This window comes from Lotus japonicus, chromosome 3 (assembly GCF_012489685.1).
Source record: "Lotus japonicus ecotype B-129 chromosome 3, LjGifu_v1.2".
Taxonomy (NCBI): domain Eukaryota; kingdom Viridiplantae; phylum Streptophyta; class Magnoliopsida; order Fabales; family Fabaceae; genus Lotus; species Lotus japonicus.
Genome location: NC_080043.1, coordinates 19,251,626 through 19,266,356, shown reverse-complemented (window position 1 = coordinate 19,266,356; position 14,731 = coordinate 19,251,626). Strand labels below are relative to the sequence as shown.

The following is a 14,731-nucleotide window of genomic DNA, read 5'->3' as shown; positions in this document are numbered from 1 at the left end:
AACCAGAATACCAAGTCTTCAAAAAAAACAAACCACAACAAACTACTACTCCCCCTTTTTAGCACAAATTGGGCAAAGATGGAAAGAATTTAACCAAGGCCAACTAAAAATAGTGTTCCTCATCATTTTCTGCAGATCCTTCCCTCTCAGCATCAGCTGCATGCTCACCCTCTCGACCAACTTCCCCCTGGAGAGTTTGAATGAGAGCATCCACCTTAATCTTCCTAGCAGCAGCAATCCTGATCGTCTCTTGAAGTTCCTTGGAAATGGCCTCAAGTTCAGCAATGACACTGTGAGTGCCTGAGGCAGACATAGAGGCAGGAACAGATGTCCTACTGGATGGTAGATCAATGTCTAGGACATGAGGGTCCAGGAACAACCGTTGGTCCAAGGTGATGGGAGGGCCTTTGGGCACAGGAACATCATCAACAGTGAGGATATTAGGATGTTGTTTCAGAATAATAGCAGTCAGTAAAGAAGGAAAAGAGATGGGGAGTTTCACTGCACATGTATCTGCATGCTTCAAAGTTTGGGAAAACACAAAGTTGCCAAAGTCATAAGCAATTTCAGTCCCAATGCGATAGAGAAGCTTGGCAAGCATAGCAGAAACAGCAGAAGTATGGTTAGAGGGAACCCAATTCACCACTCCAATCCTATTCAAAATAGCATACTTCACACTCAGAACCCCAGTTGACAGAAGCTTCTTAGCAGGCCACTTCTTTACTCTTCCAGCAGTCAATTCCTCAGCAACCGTATCCAGAGAAAGTTCTTCTTCAACAAATTCAACCACACTTCTTCCAAGGGTTTGGTTGATGATAGCAGGAGAGAAATTCACACACTTACCCCTGACAAAAACTTTCCTGAATTCAGGACTGACAGAATTATTAACATCATCAGAGAGATTGACAATAAATTCCTTCACAAGCTTGTCATAACATTTTCCTATGTTCATCACAGTCTGCCTCAACCCTGCTTTTGCTATCAAGGCAATGATCTCTTTGCAGGCTAACACATCAGAATCAATCTCCCTTTCTTTAGCAACACGTCTTTGATAGACATATTTCCATTTGAAGGCATTTTCTGGAGCATGAATAGACACATTATCTAGAGGAACATTAGGAATATCTGAGGGAATACGCTTACCAGAGAACATTTTCTTCTCAGAGGCAGTGATGTCCAGGACATCGCCTTCAACATTTGATTCAGTCTCCAAATCGATTCTGGAACCTTTATGCTTTTTCCCAGTAGTCTTCTTGGCTTTCTTCCCTGATGATTCCACAGCTTTCTGCTTGCCTTTCCGTGACGCATCGGTTGCCCTTGATTTTGAAGATCCAGTAGGGATCTTGGTTTTCTTCTTCTTGACAACAGGGATTTCTTCAACAGATGCTCTTCTTCGCTTAAGCATTCTGGCAGCAACACTCGCCAGAGGCACATCCTCTGAATCTTCATCATCAGAGACATCATGAACAATGGGAGGGGTCTTCATCGATTCCTCTGACAAGACATCCATTGAGTTTGCAGCCTTGGAATCAGAACTCTTGGATGAAGAGGAAGAATCCTTTGAGAGTGAAACTTCCTTGGCAGGCTTATCAGACAATGTCGCGACATCGTCTTCAACATTTGCAGAGACAGAAGTATTGGAGACTTCCTCAGGCACAGGGGCTTCTGGGTTTTGCATTGGGGTTGCACGAGACTTGTAGTGCTTCTTGGAAGGAGTTCTTGAGTTCTTCTTAGATTGAGAGGAAGAACTTGTGTGCAAACCCATAACCCTAGCACCACCAGCAGTTCTCTCTATCTTTCCTTTCACAGACTCTTTCTTGCTTGAAGACATGATGAACTGGTAAAGCAAACGAACAAAAACAAGAAATTGAGAGAAATGTAAGTGATGAGAATCAGAAATTGTTAGAGCAAGATTGGCAACTTGTGGTGAGAATGTGATGAAGTCATTGGTGATGATTATATAGCAGTTGAGTGAGAAGGAAGCAATGATGTCACAACGGCAGTTAATGGTAGTTACGAGGAAACTAGCCGTTAGACAGAAAAAGGGCTTTAATTGCTATGCTTCTTCGAAGAGGCAAATCCCAAGATTTCCTCTTAATTTGTCAAATGTAGCAGCATCTAAGGGTTTGGTAAAGATGTCAGCCAATTGTCTCTCTGTGGGGACATGTTCCAAAGTAACAATTTTATCCTCCACTAATTCCCTGATGAAGTGATGTCTGATATCTATGTGTTTGGTTCTGCTATGTTGTATAGGGTTCTTGGCAATATTGATAGCACTCAAATTGTCACAGTACAATGTCATGACATCTTGCTCAACTTCGTATTCCTTGAGCATCTGCTTCATCCAAATAAGCTGAGTACAACTGCTTCCAGCAGCTATATATTCAGCTTCAGCTGTGGATAAAGACACGCAGTTTTGCTTCTTGCTAAACCAAGAAATTAAGTTGTTTCCAAAGAAGAAACACCCTCCAGATGTACTCTTTCTATCATCAGCACTCCCTGCCCAATCTGCATCACAATACCCTACAAGAGAAGAATTAGTATCATTTGTATAAAGAATCCCATAGTCACAAGTACCATTTATGTACTTAATGATTCTTTTCACTTGTAAGAGATGACTGGTCTTTGGAGCAGCTTGATATCTTGCACAAGCACCAACAGCAAAGGTAATGTCAGGTCTGCTAGCAGTGAGGTACAACAAGCTTCCAATCATGCTTCTATATAAGCTTTGATCAACATCCTCTCCCTGATTGTCTTTAGACAGCTTGATATGTGTAGCGGCAGGAGTCCTTTTATGTCCAGATTTTTCAAGTCCAAATTTCTTGATGATGCCCCTAGCATACTTACTCTGGGAAATAAACATTGAGTCTTCCATTTGTTTGATCTGAAGTCCCAGAAAATAGTTCAATTCACCAACTAAGCTCATCTCAAACTCTGACTTCATTTGTTGGACAAAATGTTCCACCATCGTGTTCGACATCCCACCAAACACAATATCATCAACATATATCTGTGCAATCATGAGTTTTCCTCTTTCATTTTTCACAAATAATGTCTTGTCTATTCCTCCCTTGCAATAACCATTGCTCACCAGAAACTCTGTAAGGCGTTCATACCAAGCTCTAGGAGCCTGTTTTAATCCATACAGGGCTTTCTTGAGTTTGTAGACATGTTCAGGATGATGTGGATCTGTGAATCCCTTTGGCTGTTCAACATAAACTTCCTCATTCAGATAACCATTTAGAAAGGCACTTTTAACATCCATTTGGAATAATCTGAACTTCAAAAGACAAGCAACACCAAGCAAAAGTCTTATGGATTCCAATCTAGCCACTGGAGCAAAGGTTTCATCAAAGTCTACTCCTTCAATCTGAGTATATCCTTGAGCCACCAGTCTTGCTTTGTTTCTAGTTACTACACCATTCTCATCTGACTTGTTCTTGAAAATCCACTTGGTTCCTATGATGTTTACTCCCTCAGGCCTAGGAATGAGATCCCATACTTCATTTCTTCTGAATTGATCAAGTTCTTCTTGCATAGCATTTATCCAGTATTCATCTGTCAGAGCCTCCTTGACATTCTTGGGTTCTACCTTGGATATAAAACATTCATGAGCAATGTAGCTTCTAGCCCTGGTAGTAACTCCTTCTTTGAGGTCACCAATAATATTCTCTTGAGGATGATTCTTTTGAATTCTGATCGATGGAGCTTTATTTGCAGGGGTCATCTGGTGATCTTGCTCATCAGAACTGGTTTCTGATTCAATGTCGAGGTCAATAGTTGGGACATCGGCTGTGACATGTGGACCATCATCATCTTCGGTTGCACCAGTGTCTTCTCTTTCATTTGGTTGATCATCAATAGAGACATTTACAGATTCCATCATTACCTTTGTTCGGGAATTGTACACTCTGTAAGCTTTGCTGTTTGTAGAGTATCCCATGAAAATTCCTTCATCACTCTTAGGATCTAGCTTTCTTCTTTGTTCACGATCAGCCAGAATATAACATTTACTCCCAAAGATATGAAAGTGTTTCACAGTTGGCTTCCTTCCTTTCCAGAGTTCATATAGAGTGACTGTGGTTTCAGCTCTAATGGTTACTCTATTGTGAATGTAACAGGCTGTGTTCATGGCTTCTGCCCAGAACTTGTTGGAAATCTTCCTTGCATGAAGCATAACCCTGGTGGATTCTTGAAGAGTCCTGTTTTTCCTTTCAACAATTCCATTCTGCTGAGGTGTAATTGGAGCTGAGAATTCATGGCTTATTCCTTCTGAATCACAGAAGTCAGAGAATTTGGAGTTCTCAAACTCTCTTCCATGATCACTTCTGATTCTTACTATAGAGCAATTCTTCTCAGTTTGAAGTTTCAGACATAGCCTTCTGAATATGTCAAAGGTTTCTGATTTTTCCTTCATGAAGTCAATCCATGTGAACCTGGAATAATCATCAACACAGACATAAACATATTTCTTACCTCCTAGACTTTCTACCTGCATGGGTCCCATCAAGTCCATGTGAAGAAGTTCAAGGACTTTTGTTGTAGTTGGATGCTGAAGCTTTGCATGAGATGTTTTGGTCAGCTTTCCAATCTTGCATTCTCCACATATCTTTTCTTCATCTATTTTCAGTTTTGGTAGCCCTCGTACAGCATCTTTAGAGATAACTTTCTGCATACTCTTGAGATTGATGTGACCTAAACGTTGGTGCCATAGATTCAACTCATCCACTTTTGATATCAAACATCTAGACACTTGGGCTTTCTTTTGTGGAATCCACATGTAGCAATTGTCTTTGGACCTGACACCTCTCATCACAATCTCTTGATCACTAGTGGTAACCATGCATTCAGTCTTGCTAAACTTCACATCCAGATCTTGATCACACAACTGACTTATACTGATTAGATTTGCTGTCAACCCCTTGACAAGAAGAACGTTGTTCAGACTAGGAGATCCAGTGTTTACCAACTTCCCAATGCCTTTGATTTTTCCTTTAGCCCCATCTCCAAAGGTGACTGATTTATTGGTGTATTCCTTGAGATTTTCCAGATACTCCTTATTCCCAGTCATGTGTTTTGAGCAGCCACTATCAAAATACCAGTCTTCACTTGATGAGACTCTAAAAGATGTGTGTGCTATAAGACATGAAACTTCTCCTTTGGGTACCCAAGCTCTCTTAGATGTCTTGAGAACCTTCTGGATCTGAGGATATCCGTATAGCTTGAAGCAGTAGGGCTTAATGTGACCAAACCTACCACAATAATGACATCTCCATGGAATTTGAGCAGTAGCCTTCTGAGTAGTAGGATGTGGAGGCATATGTTGTGACATCGGGCTTGACATCTGATAGTTCTCTGGGTTTTTAAACTCAGAGTTTTCTTTAGCTCTTACAAACTTCCTTGATGCTTTCTGATTTCCTCTACTCCCAGACTGATAACTGAAACCAATGCCTTTAACACTCTTTCCTTGCTTGCTTGTTTCTTCCAGAATCTCTTCAAGCATATTAGATCCACTATTCAGCATACGCACTGACTTGTAGGTATTTTCCAGTTTGGCTGTCAATGTAGCTACTTTCTCTTGAAGATCAGCTATGGTTAACAGAAGCTTGGCTTTTTCAACAGTTTCAACATCCTTTAATTTTGAGTTTCATTTATCCAAATCATCTTGCAGTTTATCAATGGTCTCCTTTAGGTTTTCATTTTCAGTCTTAACTTGTTTCATCTCATCTTCTTGCTCCTTCAGATGTTTGCAAGTTTCCTTCCATTTAACATGTAGGATTTTGTAAGTCTCTTCCAAATCCTCAAGTAGGTTGCACACTCAGATCTAATGTGACCATAACCCTCACATTCATGACACTGAACACCCTTGTCTTGGCCTGATTTGTCCTCTTCTTTGACCTTTCGCTGGGAATTGTAGGTTTTATAGTTGTCTGACTTAATGTCCTGGACATTTGGCCTAGTCCTTCTGTCTATCTTCCTTAGAGCTCTGTTGAATTTTCTAGCAAGAAGAGCCAGAGCTTCAGATAGATTCTCACTTTCACTATCAGCATCATCTCCTTCAGTGGTGTTGGATACAAAAGCAATGCTTTTGGTCTTCTTTTCAGGTTTTTCACCCAACTTTAACTCATAAGTCTGCAGAGAACCAATCAGCTCATCCACTTTCAAACTGCTGATATCTTGAGCTTCTTCAATAGCAGTGACCTTCATTGCAAACTTGCTGGTTACAGACCTCAAGATTTTCCTCACAAGCTTTTCATCTGACATAGGTTCTCCCAGAGCAAATGAAGCATTTGACAGATCACGCACACGCATGTGATATTCAGAAATAGTCTCATCTTCTGTCATTGTCAAGTTCTCAAAACGAGTAGTAAGCATCTGGAGTCTAGACATCCTCACCCTGGTTGTACCTTCATGTGCTGTTTTCAAAATCTCCCAAGCATCTTTGGCAACAGTGCAAGTATTAATCAATCTAAACATGTTTTTGTCCACAGCATTGAAGATAGCATTCATTGCTTTTGAGTTTGCCAGAGAAGCTTCTTCTTCAGCACCTTTCCATTCATCCTCAGGTTTTTCTTCAGGAGTAGATGTACTTCCTTCTGCTTGAGCTTTGACAGGATGCTTCCAGCCTTTGACAACAGCCTTCCAAGTTTTGATATCAATAGACTTGAGAAAAGCTATCATTCGAACCTTCCAGTAATCATAATTGGAGCCATCCAGGATTGGTGGCCTGTTGATCGATCCTCCCTCCTTATTGTCCATGAGATCAAGAAACTATCTCCCTGGAGCTCACCCACACAGAACAGGGGTGCCTGCTCTAATGCCAATTGAAATTCTAGCTCCCTTAGAACAAATGTCCTGCACGATGCTGGGACAATCGATTAGAACATCATACAACTGAAAGACCTGAACACAAAACAACAAACAACTAAAAAGAAACAAGACACAGGAAGTTGTTAACCCAGTTCGGTGAAACTACACCTACGTCTGGTTAGCTTTCGCCCAATGAAAAGGAATTCCACTATCTCAAGAACTAGGTATTACAGACCCACATGAACACATAAAGTTCATTGTTCTTAACCTAATCTACCCAGTGGTATTCTACTTAGAACCACAGCCTAAGTATGAGAGCCCCTCTCACTTTTCCTCAATCACTGCCACAGTGATTGGTGAACAACAATAACACAGAGTTTGTTTGACACTCAAACACAACACAGAACTCAGTCTCACTTTATAGAATCAGTGAGAAAGACGAGTTCACAACTAACAAAGACAAAGAACAACTTACACTCTTAAGAACACTTGATCTTCAAGGTAATTCTCTCGATCAACCTCAAGCTTCAGGTCTTTGTCAATATATATACTTCAGCAGAGGCGGCTAGGGTTTATTTGGGCTGAAGAACACTTTGATCCAACTCATATCAGCAGAGAATCTTTCAAGATCTGATATGAGTGATCAACAAGTAAAAATAGAAACAAATCTTTTTAATCACAGATTTGCTTCAATAATAACAACCCGCAACTGGCTCCCAACACACAGTTACTTGACCTTCAAGTAAGCACAGATCATACCATAAAGCATAACCACAAGGGACCCACTTGCATGCCAGCAGGGGCGGATGTCCTGGCCTTCATCAAGGCAGATGTCACAACATCGGCTAGGACATCAGGTTGTTTTTAACAAAATTGATGACAACAAAGGAACAACAGAACCTTTCCAATGATGGTCGCTTCTCCTCTAAGTCTGCTTACGAAGCGTTTGATTCCGTGGTGGTCCAGCAACATAATCAGGGTTGGAAGAATGTCTGGCAATGGAAGGGACCCTACAAAATTAACCACTTCCTTTGGCGTCTTGCTAATAATGGCCTTTGGGTTAACCACAAGAGATGGCAAGCGCGGATGTCTGGGGACCCACTCTGCCCTCTTTGTAACTCTGCAAATGAGACTGCCATCCATTTGTTCAGGGATTGCTCGGAGGTGATGCCACTTTGGAGCCAAATTCTTGACCATCACATCGTGCCTCGCTTTCTTCAGCTTGACTTAAAGGAATGGGTGCAATTTTTCCTTCATGATCAGCTTGGGATAGCAGGGTCATCAAGGAGTTTTGACTTTGGTTTCCTGCTTTGGTCTATCTGGAAAGCTCGAGTGGATGTCGTCTTCAACTGTGCTCCTTTTATTCTCCGTAGTATTGCTGAATCCGCGTTGCGTTTGCAAGTGGAGTTTTCAGCTTGTGAATCTACTAGGCTGAGTTGCTTGTCTCCGTCTGCAACGCGCCTTGATAGTCATGAAATTGAGGTGGCCTGGTCTGCTCCTCCTATGTTGTGGTTCAAGAGTAATGTTGATGGCTCTGTTATACAAGACACAAAAGCTGCTGCTTGTGGGGGGGGTGTGTATAGACTCAAATGGTAGATGGATGTTTGGTTTTAGCCGGAACCCGGGTCGTTCTAATGTTCTTTGGAGTGAGCTTTGGGGTATCTTTACGATGCTCCAGTTAGCATGGGAGCGTGGGGTGAGGAAGCTTATTATTGAGAGTGGCTCTTTAGTAGCTATTACTCTGATTAATGGCAGCTGTGAGAGGACCCATCCTTATGCTTCACTTGTTCTTCAGATCAAAGACTTGTTCCTTCAGGAGTGGGAGGTTAAATGCCTTCATGTTCTGCGAGAAGCTAACCAAGTTGCGGATTGCTTGGCCAACATGGCTCATTCTTTGGAGCTGGGCAACCATGTTCATGAGGCTCCCCCTCCTATTTGTAGTAATTTACTTTTGTATGATGTAATGGGTGTGTCCTACCCAAGGTCGGTTCGTTTGTAGCTTCTCTGGGCTTAGTCCCTCCCAATAACCAAAAAAAAAAAAAAAGAAATTCATAAAAAATTAAGTAAGGATAATTTTTAAAAAGTGGATAAATCATTTTGCATATAACTTTTTTAAATGTAAGAGAATTAAGAATAATTTATTACTTTATTTTGCCTTTTCGGGAAAGAAAATAAAAAGAAGGGAAGTAAAACGGACAACCATTTTGTCATTTTTCAATTTGAAAGAAAGAAAGGCCAAGTTAGGTTTGACCACATGATGTAACTGATTACATCACGCATCACCGTTGACATGTCCATGTTTGATTTTATATTTTATTTTAAACAAGGATTGGTATTTTAAAAGGAAAATGTTTTTCACCAGAAAATAAAAAAAAACTTTTGGCAAATGAGAATTAGAAAAATCAATGGGTTGATATGACAGTTAAACACTTCATCCGTAAGAAATTGGTTAGAGTTTTGAATGTTAGTTTTATAAATGAAAAAACTCATTTGACCAACTTTTACCACTTAGTGCATTGATTGTAAAAGTGAAAAATTAGTCTCTCATCAGTTAGCTTGCTGTGACCTTTTAATTTTTTTTCAATGGCAAATTATTAAATTTCTTTCAAAAGATAGTATATCAAGACAAAAAAATACAGAAACCTTCAATTTGAAAAATATAATAAATTAAACTTTAATTTTCATTAATGTTTTATTCAATCAAATCCTTTTATAATTAAATGTTTTAAAGAGTAGATATGGTCAACCAAAAATCGGGTAAATAGCCAAGTTCGTCCTTGAATGTGTCCACCGCCTTCAACTTCGTCCCTCAACTTTAAAAATGTCACACGTGATCCCTGAATGTGTCAAATCTCCCTCATCAGCGGTCCTTGACGTTAAAAAAGTTCACACCGTTAACGGAAGTGTGGCAAATCTCCCCTCATCTTCCTCTACCTCTACCCACCACCATCACCTTCAAGGTTCCAATTTCAGGTTCACAACCATGCTTGCCCACCATAATTGCAGACGAATATGAAAATATCAGAGGCAAATAGAATAAAATTAACTTCAATTAGAGAAACAACACAACAATAACAACACCCAGAAAATAAAATTATAAGGATTAAACAAGAACACATCAGAAATAAATGTAACAGCCCGCACAGGCACCTGAGCTACGAGACAAGAAACAAAAATTGGATAACACATATCCAATGAAAGAAAAAAAACCCAGTTGGCTCATTACATCGGTGAAACCCTACTCCCTCCCTCAATTGACCACGCTCCAATCTGTCTTCCTCCACTGCCTGAGATCCTCCACATCGTCTGATGTCCGCATCGCCGCCGTTGGGGGTTTTTAATGGTGTTTGTGGGGGTGAGTTTATTCGCAGTAATCTCCTCAATCTCGATCTCTCTCATATCTGGGTTAGGGTGGGTTTCGGACACAAAACGACGTCGTTTAAACTCCATCGGTGACCTTGGTTTGCTCTCTCTGAAGCTTTGGCTCGAAGATTCAACCCTTCATCAAAACCCTAAAATCATCATATCTCTCACCCATAATTTTGCAATCAACTAAGTTTAATACCCTAAAACCCTTCGTTTTTTGAGGGGGTTTTGAACGAGGCGGCGATGGAGTCACAGAGAGGAGGAGGGAGGTCAAAGGAGGCGGTGGCGGAGGGTTTGATTCTGGGTATGGTTCTGATTTTTTGGACGAATAATTGGAACACACCATTTTTTTTTGCTTTCACATCTTTGAAAATTTGGGGATTTTTGTTTTATGGTTTTTGAGTTGGGATTTTAGAGTGGTGGTGGTGGTGGAGTGGGTGAACGTTAACGGTGTGAACTTTTTTAACGTCAAGGACCGCTGATGAGGGAGATTTGCCACATTCAGGGATCACGTGTGACATTTTTAAAGTTGAGGGACGAAGTTGAAGGCGGTGGACACATTCAGGGACGAACTTGGCTATTTACCCACCAAAAATCGTTTGCTGACTTAAGCTGTGACGATCCATGCTGGGAATAAAAAACATTCGACGTGGAAGATCCTAGAACTTTAGCAATTTTGCATAAAGCATGAGGCCAAAGAGAAAAGTCAAAAGATAAATAATGATAATTTAAAAAAAAAGATAAATAATAATAAGAGATAATAATAATATTAAGATATTCGAAATCAAAATAAAAATTCAGAATTCAATGGCTAAAAAGCATCCCATCTTTTATAGAATAATCTGTGAATTATATTAAGAAAATTTGTCAAATTTCAAAATTTAAAGTAATTCAAAAGAAGGTGTCTAAATGACTTATGAGAAAGTTTGGGTTAAATGATCCGTCATTTAATCGCATTGAAGATAAGTGAGTTAACATTTTTTTTATTTTTTTTATTAATTTATTTATAAACAATTTTATTGGTCTATTGAATTGTGGGTTAGTAACACATGAGTCATTTAGACAACCCAAAAAAATAAGAAAAAGTTGGAAGATTATTAATGCACACTTAGATTTCGAATTTCAACTTTTGTGAATGAAATAAACTCACTCATCGGGTTCTTATCGCTTAATGCACTGACAGTGAACGAAGGATTAGTTTGACGACTACCGATTGTGTGATTACTTAAACCAAAAATTTAATTAGTTATTATTAAAAAAAACTGAAAAATATAATTAAGACTAATAATAATTTTTGCAGTTATAGAAAATTCTTGGAATATGGTAGAACATACTAGTAGTATCTAGCTCCAGTTTTCTGATTCGATCAATACTAAATATTGTATATTAATAATTAATAATTTACATTCTGTATTAAAAATATCTTGCTCCACACTCTATAAATAAGCGCCTCTAGCTTTGTTTCTAGCATCGCAAATAATTTCTCTTATTTCATCTTTCTTTAATTTGTTATTTCTCAAAACTCAAGCATGGCTGATGAGGTGGTTCTTCTTGATTTCTGGCCAAGTACATTTGGGATGAGGATTAGAATTGCACTTGCTGAAAAGGGTATCAAGTATGAGTACAAAGAAGAGGACTTGTGGAACAAGAGTCCTCTGCTCCTCCAAATGAACCCGGTTCACAAGAAGATTCCAGTTCTCATCCACAATGGTAAACCCATTGCTGAGTCTCTGATTGCTGTTCAGTACATTGATGAGGTCTGGAATGATCGATCTCCCTTGTTGCCTTCTGATCCTTACCAGAGAGCTCAAGCTAGATTCTGGGCTGATTATGTTGACAAGAAGGTACCTTTCTTTACCATGACTTCAATTGAATTTGATATGCTTCAGTAAAGAGTGTTAATTATAATGAGGATACCAAGATACACTTCAACACACACTATATCATTGATTTATATTTAAAAAAATCAACGCATGTGTCACGTTTATAAAAATATGCGCGGAATTTTCAAAAGATAAACCAATCACACTGTGTGTTGCTAGCAACTTTTATTATTATTGTGTATTAGCATGTTGCTGTCCGCAATTAACTAGTATTAAAAAATTAATCTTTTTGAGTATTCGATCATCTTAATTAAGTGGTATAGCTGCTTTTCCTTTTGAAAGTTCGATCTGTTCTTCTTTTTATATTCCTCTGTTTACTTTTGCAATTGGCATAAGAATCTCTTGTTCTTTGTCTTTCTTGCACTTTATGATATCATCTAATTGAATGTTGTTGATTCTCAATGTAACTCAGATATATGAAGTTGGAAAGAACGTTTGGACCAAAAAAGGTGAAGAACAAGAAGCTGCCAAGAAGGAATTCATAGATTGCCTGAAATTGTTGGAGGAACAGCTGGGAGACAAGACCTATTTTGGAGGAGACAAGCTTGGGTTTGTGGATATTGCACTTGTTCCATTCTACACTTGGTTTAAAGCCTATGAGACCTTTGGCAACCTCAACATAGAGAGTGAGTGCCCCAAGTTCATTGCTTGGGCCAAGAGATGCCTGCAGAAAGAGAGTGTTTCAAAGTCTCTTCCAGACCAAGACAAGGTCTACAACTTCATTGTAGAAATGAGAAAGAAGTTAGGGGTTGAGTAGGCTTGAATCTTATTAAGGGCCATTATATATATAGTTGAGTACTTGTGTTACGGTTCTTGTCTTGCATCACTTTTATATTAAATAATTTTATGTAATAAAAGGCAATTTCGATCAGATGTGCCAAATTAGGTTGTTTTATGTGGTATTGTATACGTTTTGAATACTTCAGATGTATCTTTGATTTGTTTTATTGTCTTGTAATGGAGTCTTCTTGTATTATTATTTATTAATACTTATACTCACTCTCTAGCATGAGAAAATGTGGAGTAATTATTGTAAAAATCTACTGTCTTGTAACTATTGTCTTTGAAAGTTCATAATGCTTATAAGTTTGTCCATACAAGAAGTAAATCTAAAATTGGTAAAAATCAGTCACCTTAGTCCCTCTCTCATGAAACATTTGTTAAACTTAACAAATGTGCTGATGTGGTCAATTAAGTGACATTCAGACATCCACTTGACATCCCTACATAGCTAATGAAGCTCTTCTCTAATCTTGTGCTCTTCTATATATTTCACTCTCTCCTCCACCTAGCTTCTCGTTCACCTCCATCTCCCTCCTCACATCCTTATATCCTTCTTTCTCACATGTTTGATCGTGAATCCTGACATTGGAATGATGTGAAGTAGGATTCTCAAAAGGGAATTTTCTTGCAAACTAACGCATTCTTGCTTATGGAACAAGGTTGACAAAATCGTTATCCTATGTAGGATCAGAGAGAGGATGTAAAATTGTAAGTTTTATAAACGTAACTCGCTCGCTACGATTCCACACTATGTATATCTGTGTGTGCACATTAATACATTATATATGTATATATATGCATGTAATACCAACTCAATATCAAAAACCTAAGTATCAGGCTTAATAACAAAGCTATGCTTGGAAATATTGTTGAAAATTTCCTACATAACAACGATAAGCCATGGGTGGTGCCTTTGTCTCAAAAGTACCTTGGTCACGATTCAATTTTTGATGGTGGTTATAAAGTGGGTAATTCCTATGTTTACACTATGTTTGTTTTGAAGAGAGTTGGGCAAGAGAGAGATAGGGGAGAGAGAGATAGATAGAGAGGAGAAAGGATCACCTCCTTTGTTTGGTGGGAGAGAGGAGGAAGAGAGAGGGAGTTGCAAGGTGGAAAAAATAACCTTTTTGGAGTCTCCTCAAATTGAGAAGAGATGGGGCAGCCGTGAGTCTTTAATTTTTTTTGCCAGATTTTATAATATACTGGCTATGGTGGAATTGGAAGGCAAGGAACAATCAGGTGTTCAGTGATGGTGAGTGGCACATGAACTATATGTTGCAGAACATCCTTCTGGACGCGTCAAGTTGGAATGGCAGCGGAGGCACAATCCTTAATGCTCTAGGGGACTTGGTGACAGCGCACCAGATCATGACGGATGGAAGCTGGGATCGCGCAACTGGGAGAATGGGTGGCGTAACTGTTCTTCGTGATTCCCATAGCTCTTGGCGTTCAGCGGTGGTGGATAGTCGAGCTTCAGGTTCGACTTTCAGAGCTGAACTTGGGTGATTGAATTGGGGTTGACCCTGTAGTGGAATCAAGGAATCCGGGAATTGGTATGCTATACTCGGATTGTCAGGATGCAATAACAGTGCTCCAAAGCTCAGTGGATATTGGTACTTTTTGGGAAAGGGATGTGATCACAGAGGTTAGTAATTGGTTGCGAAAGGATTGGAATATTAATTTTATTCATATCCCTCGTGAGCGGAATAATGCAGCGAATCTTCTGGCGAAGAAGTCCTCTCGGGAAGGGTTTTCGCACAGAATTTGGGGGCAACCCCCATCTTTTTTAGCTGAAGCACTGTATTTAGATCCTTGTGCTTAGTCTTTCTTGTCGTCGTTAATTTTCCTCCTATAACAAAAAACAACCTAACTACCATAATATTGTCATT

At 39.3% G+C, this 14,731-nt stretch overlaps 1 protein-coding gene across 1 annotated transcript; it reads left to right on the top strand.

The window, feature by feature from the left end:
- Window positions 1-11,631: 11,631 nt before the first annotated feature.
- On the top strand, window positions 11,632-13,054 carry LOC130709542 (probable glutathione S-transferase). Its single transcript, XM_057558929.1, has 2 exons — window positions 11,632-12,020; window positions 12,472-13,054. Exons 1-2 carry the CDS (start codon window positions 11,706-11,708, stop codon window positions 12,814-12,816), a joined length of 660 nt encoding a protein of 219 aa, XP_057414912.1. The 5' UTR covers window positions 11,632-11,705; the 3' UTR covers window positions 12,817-13,054.
- The last annotated feature ends 1,677 nt before the right edge of the window (window positions 13,055-14,731 follow it).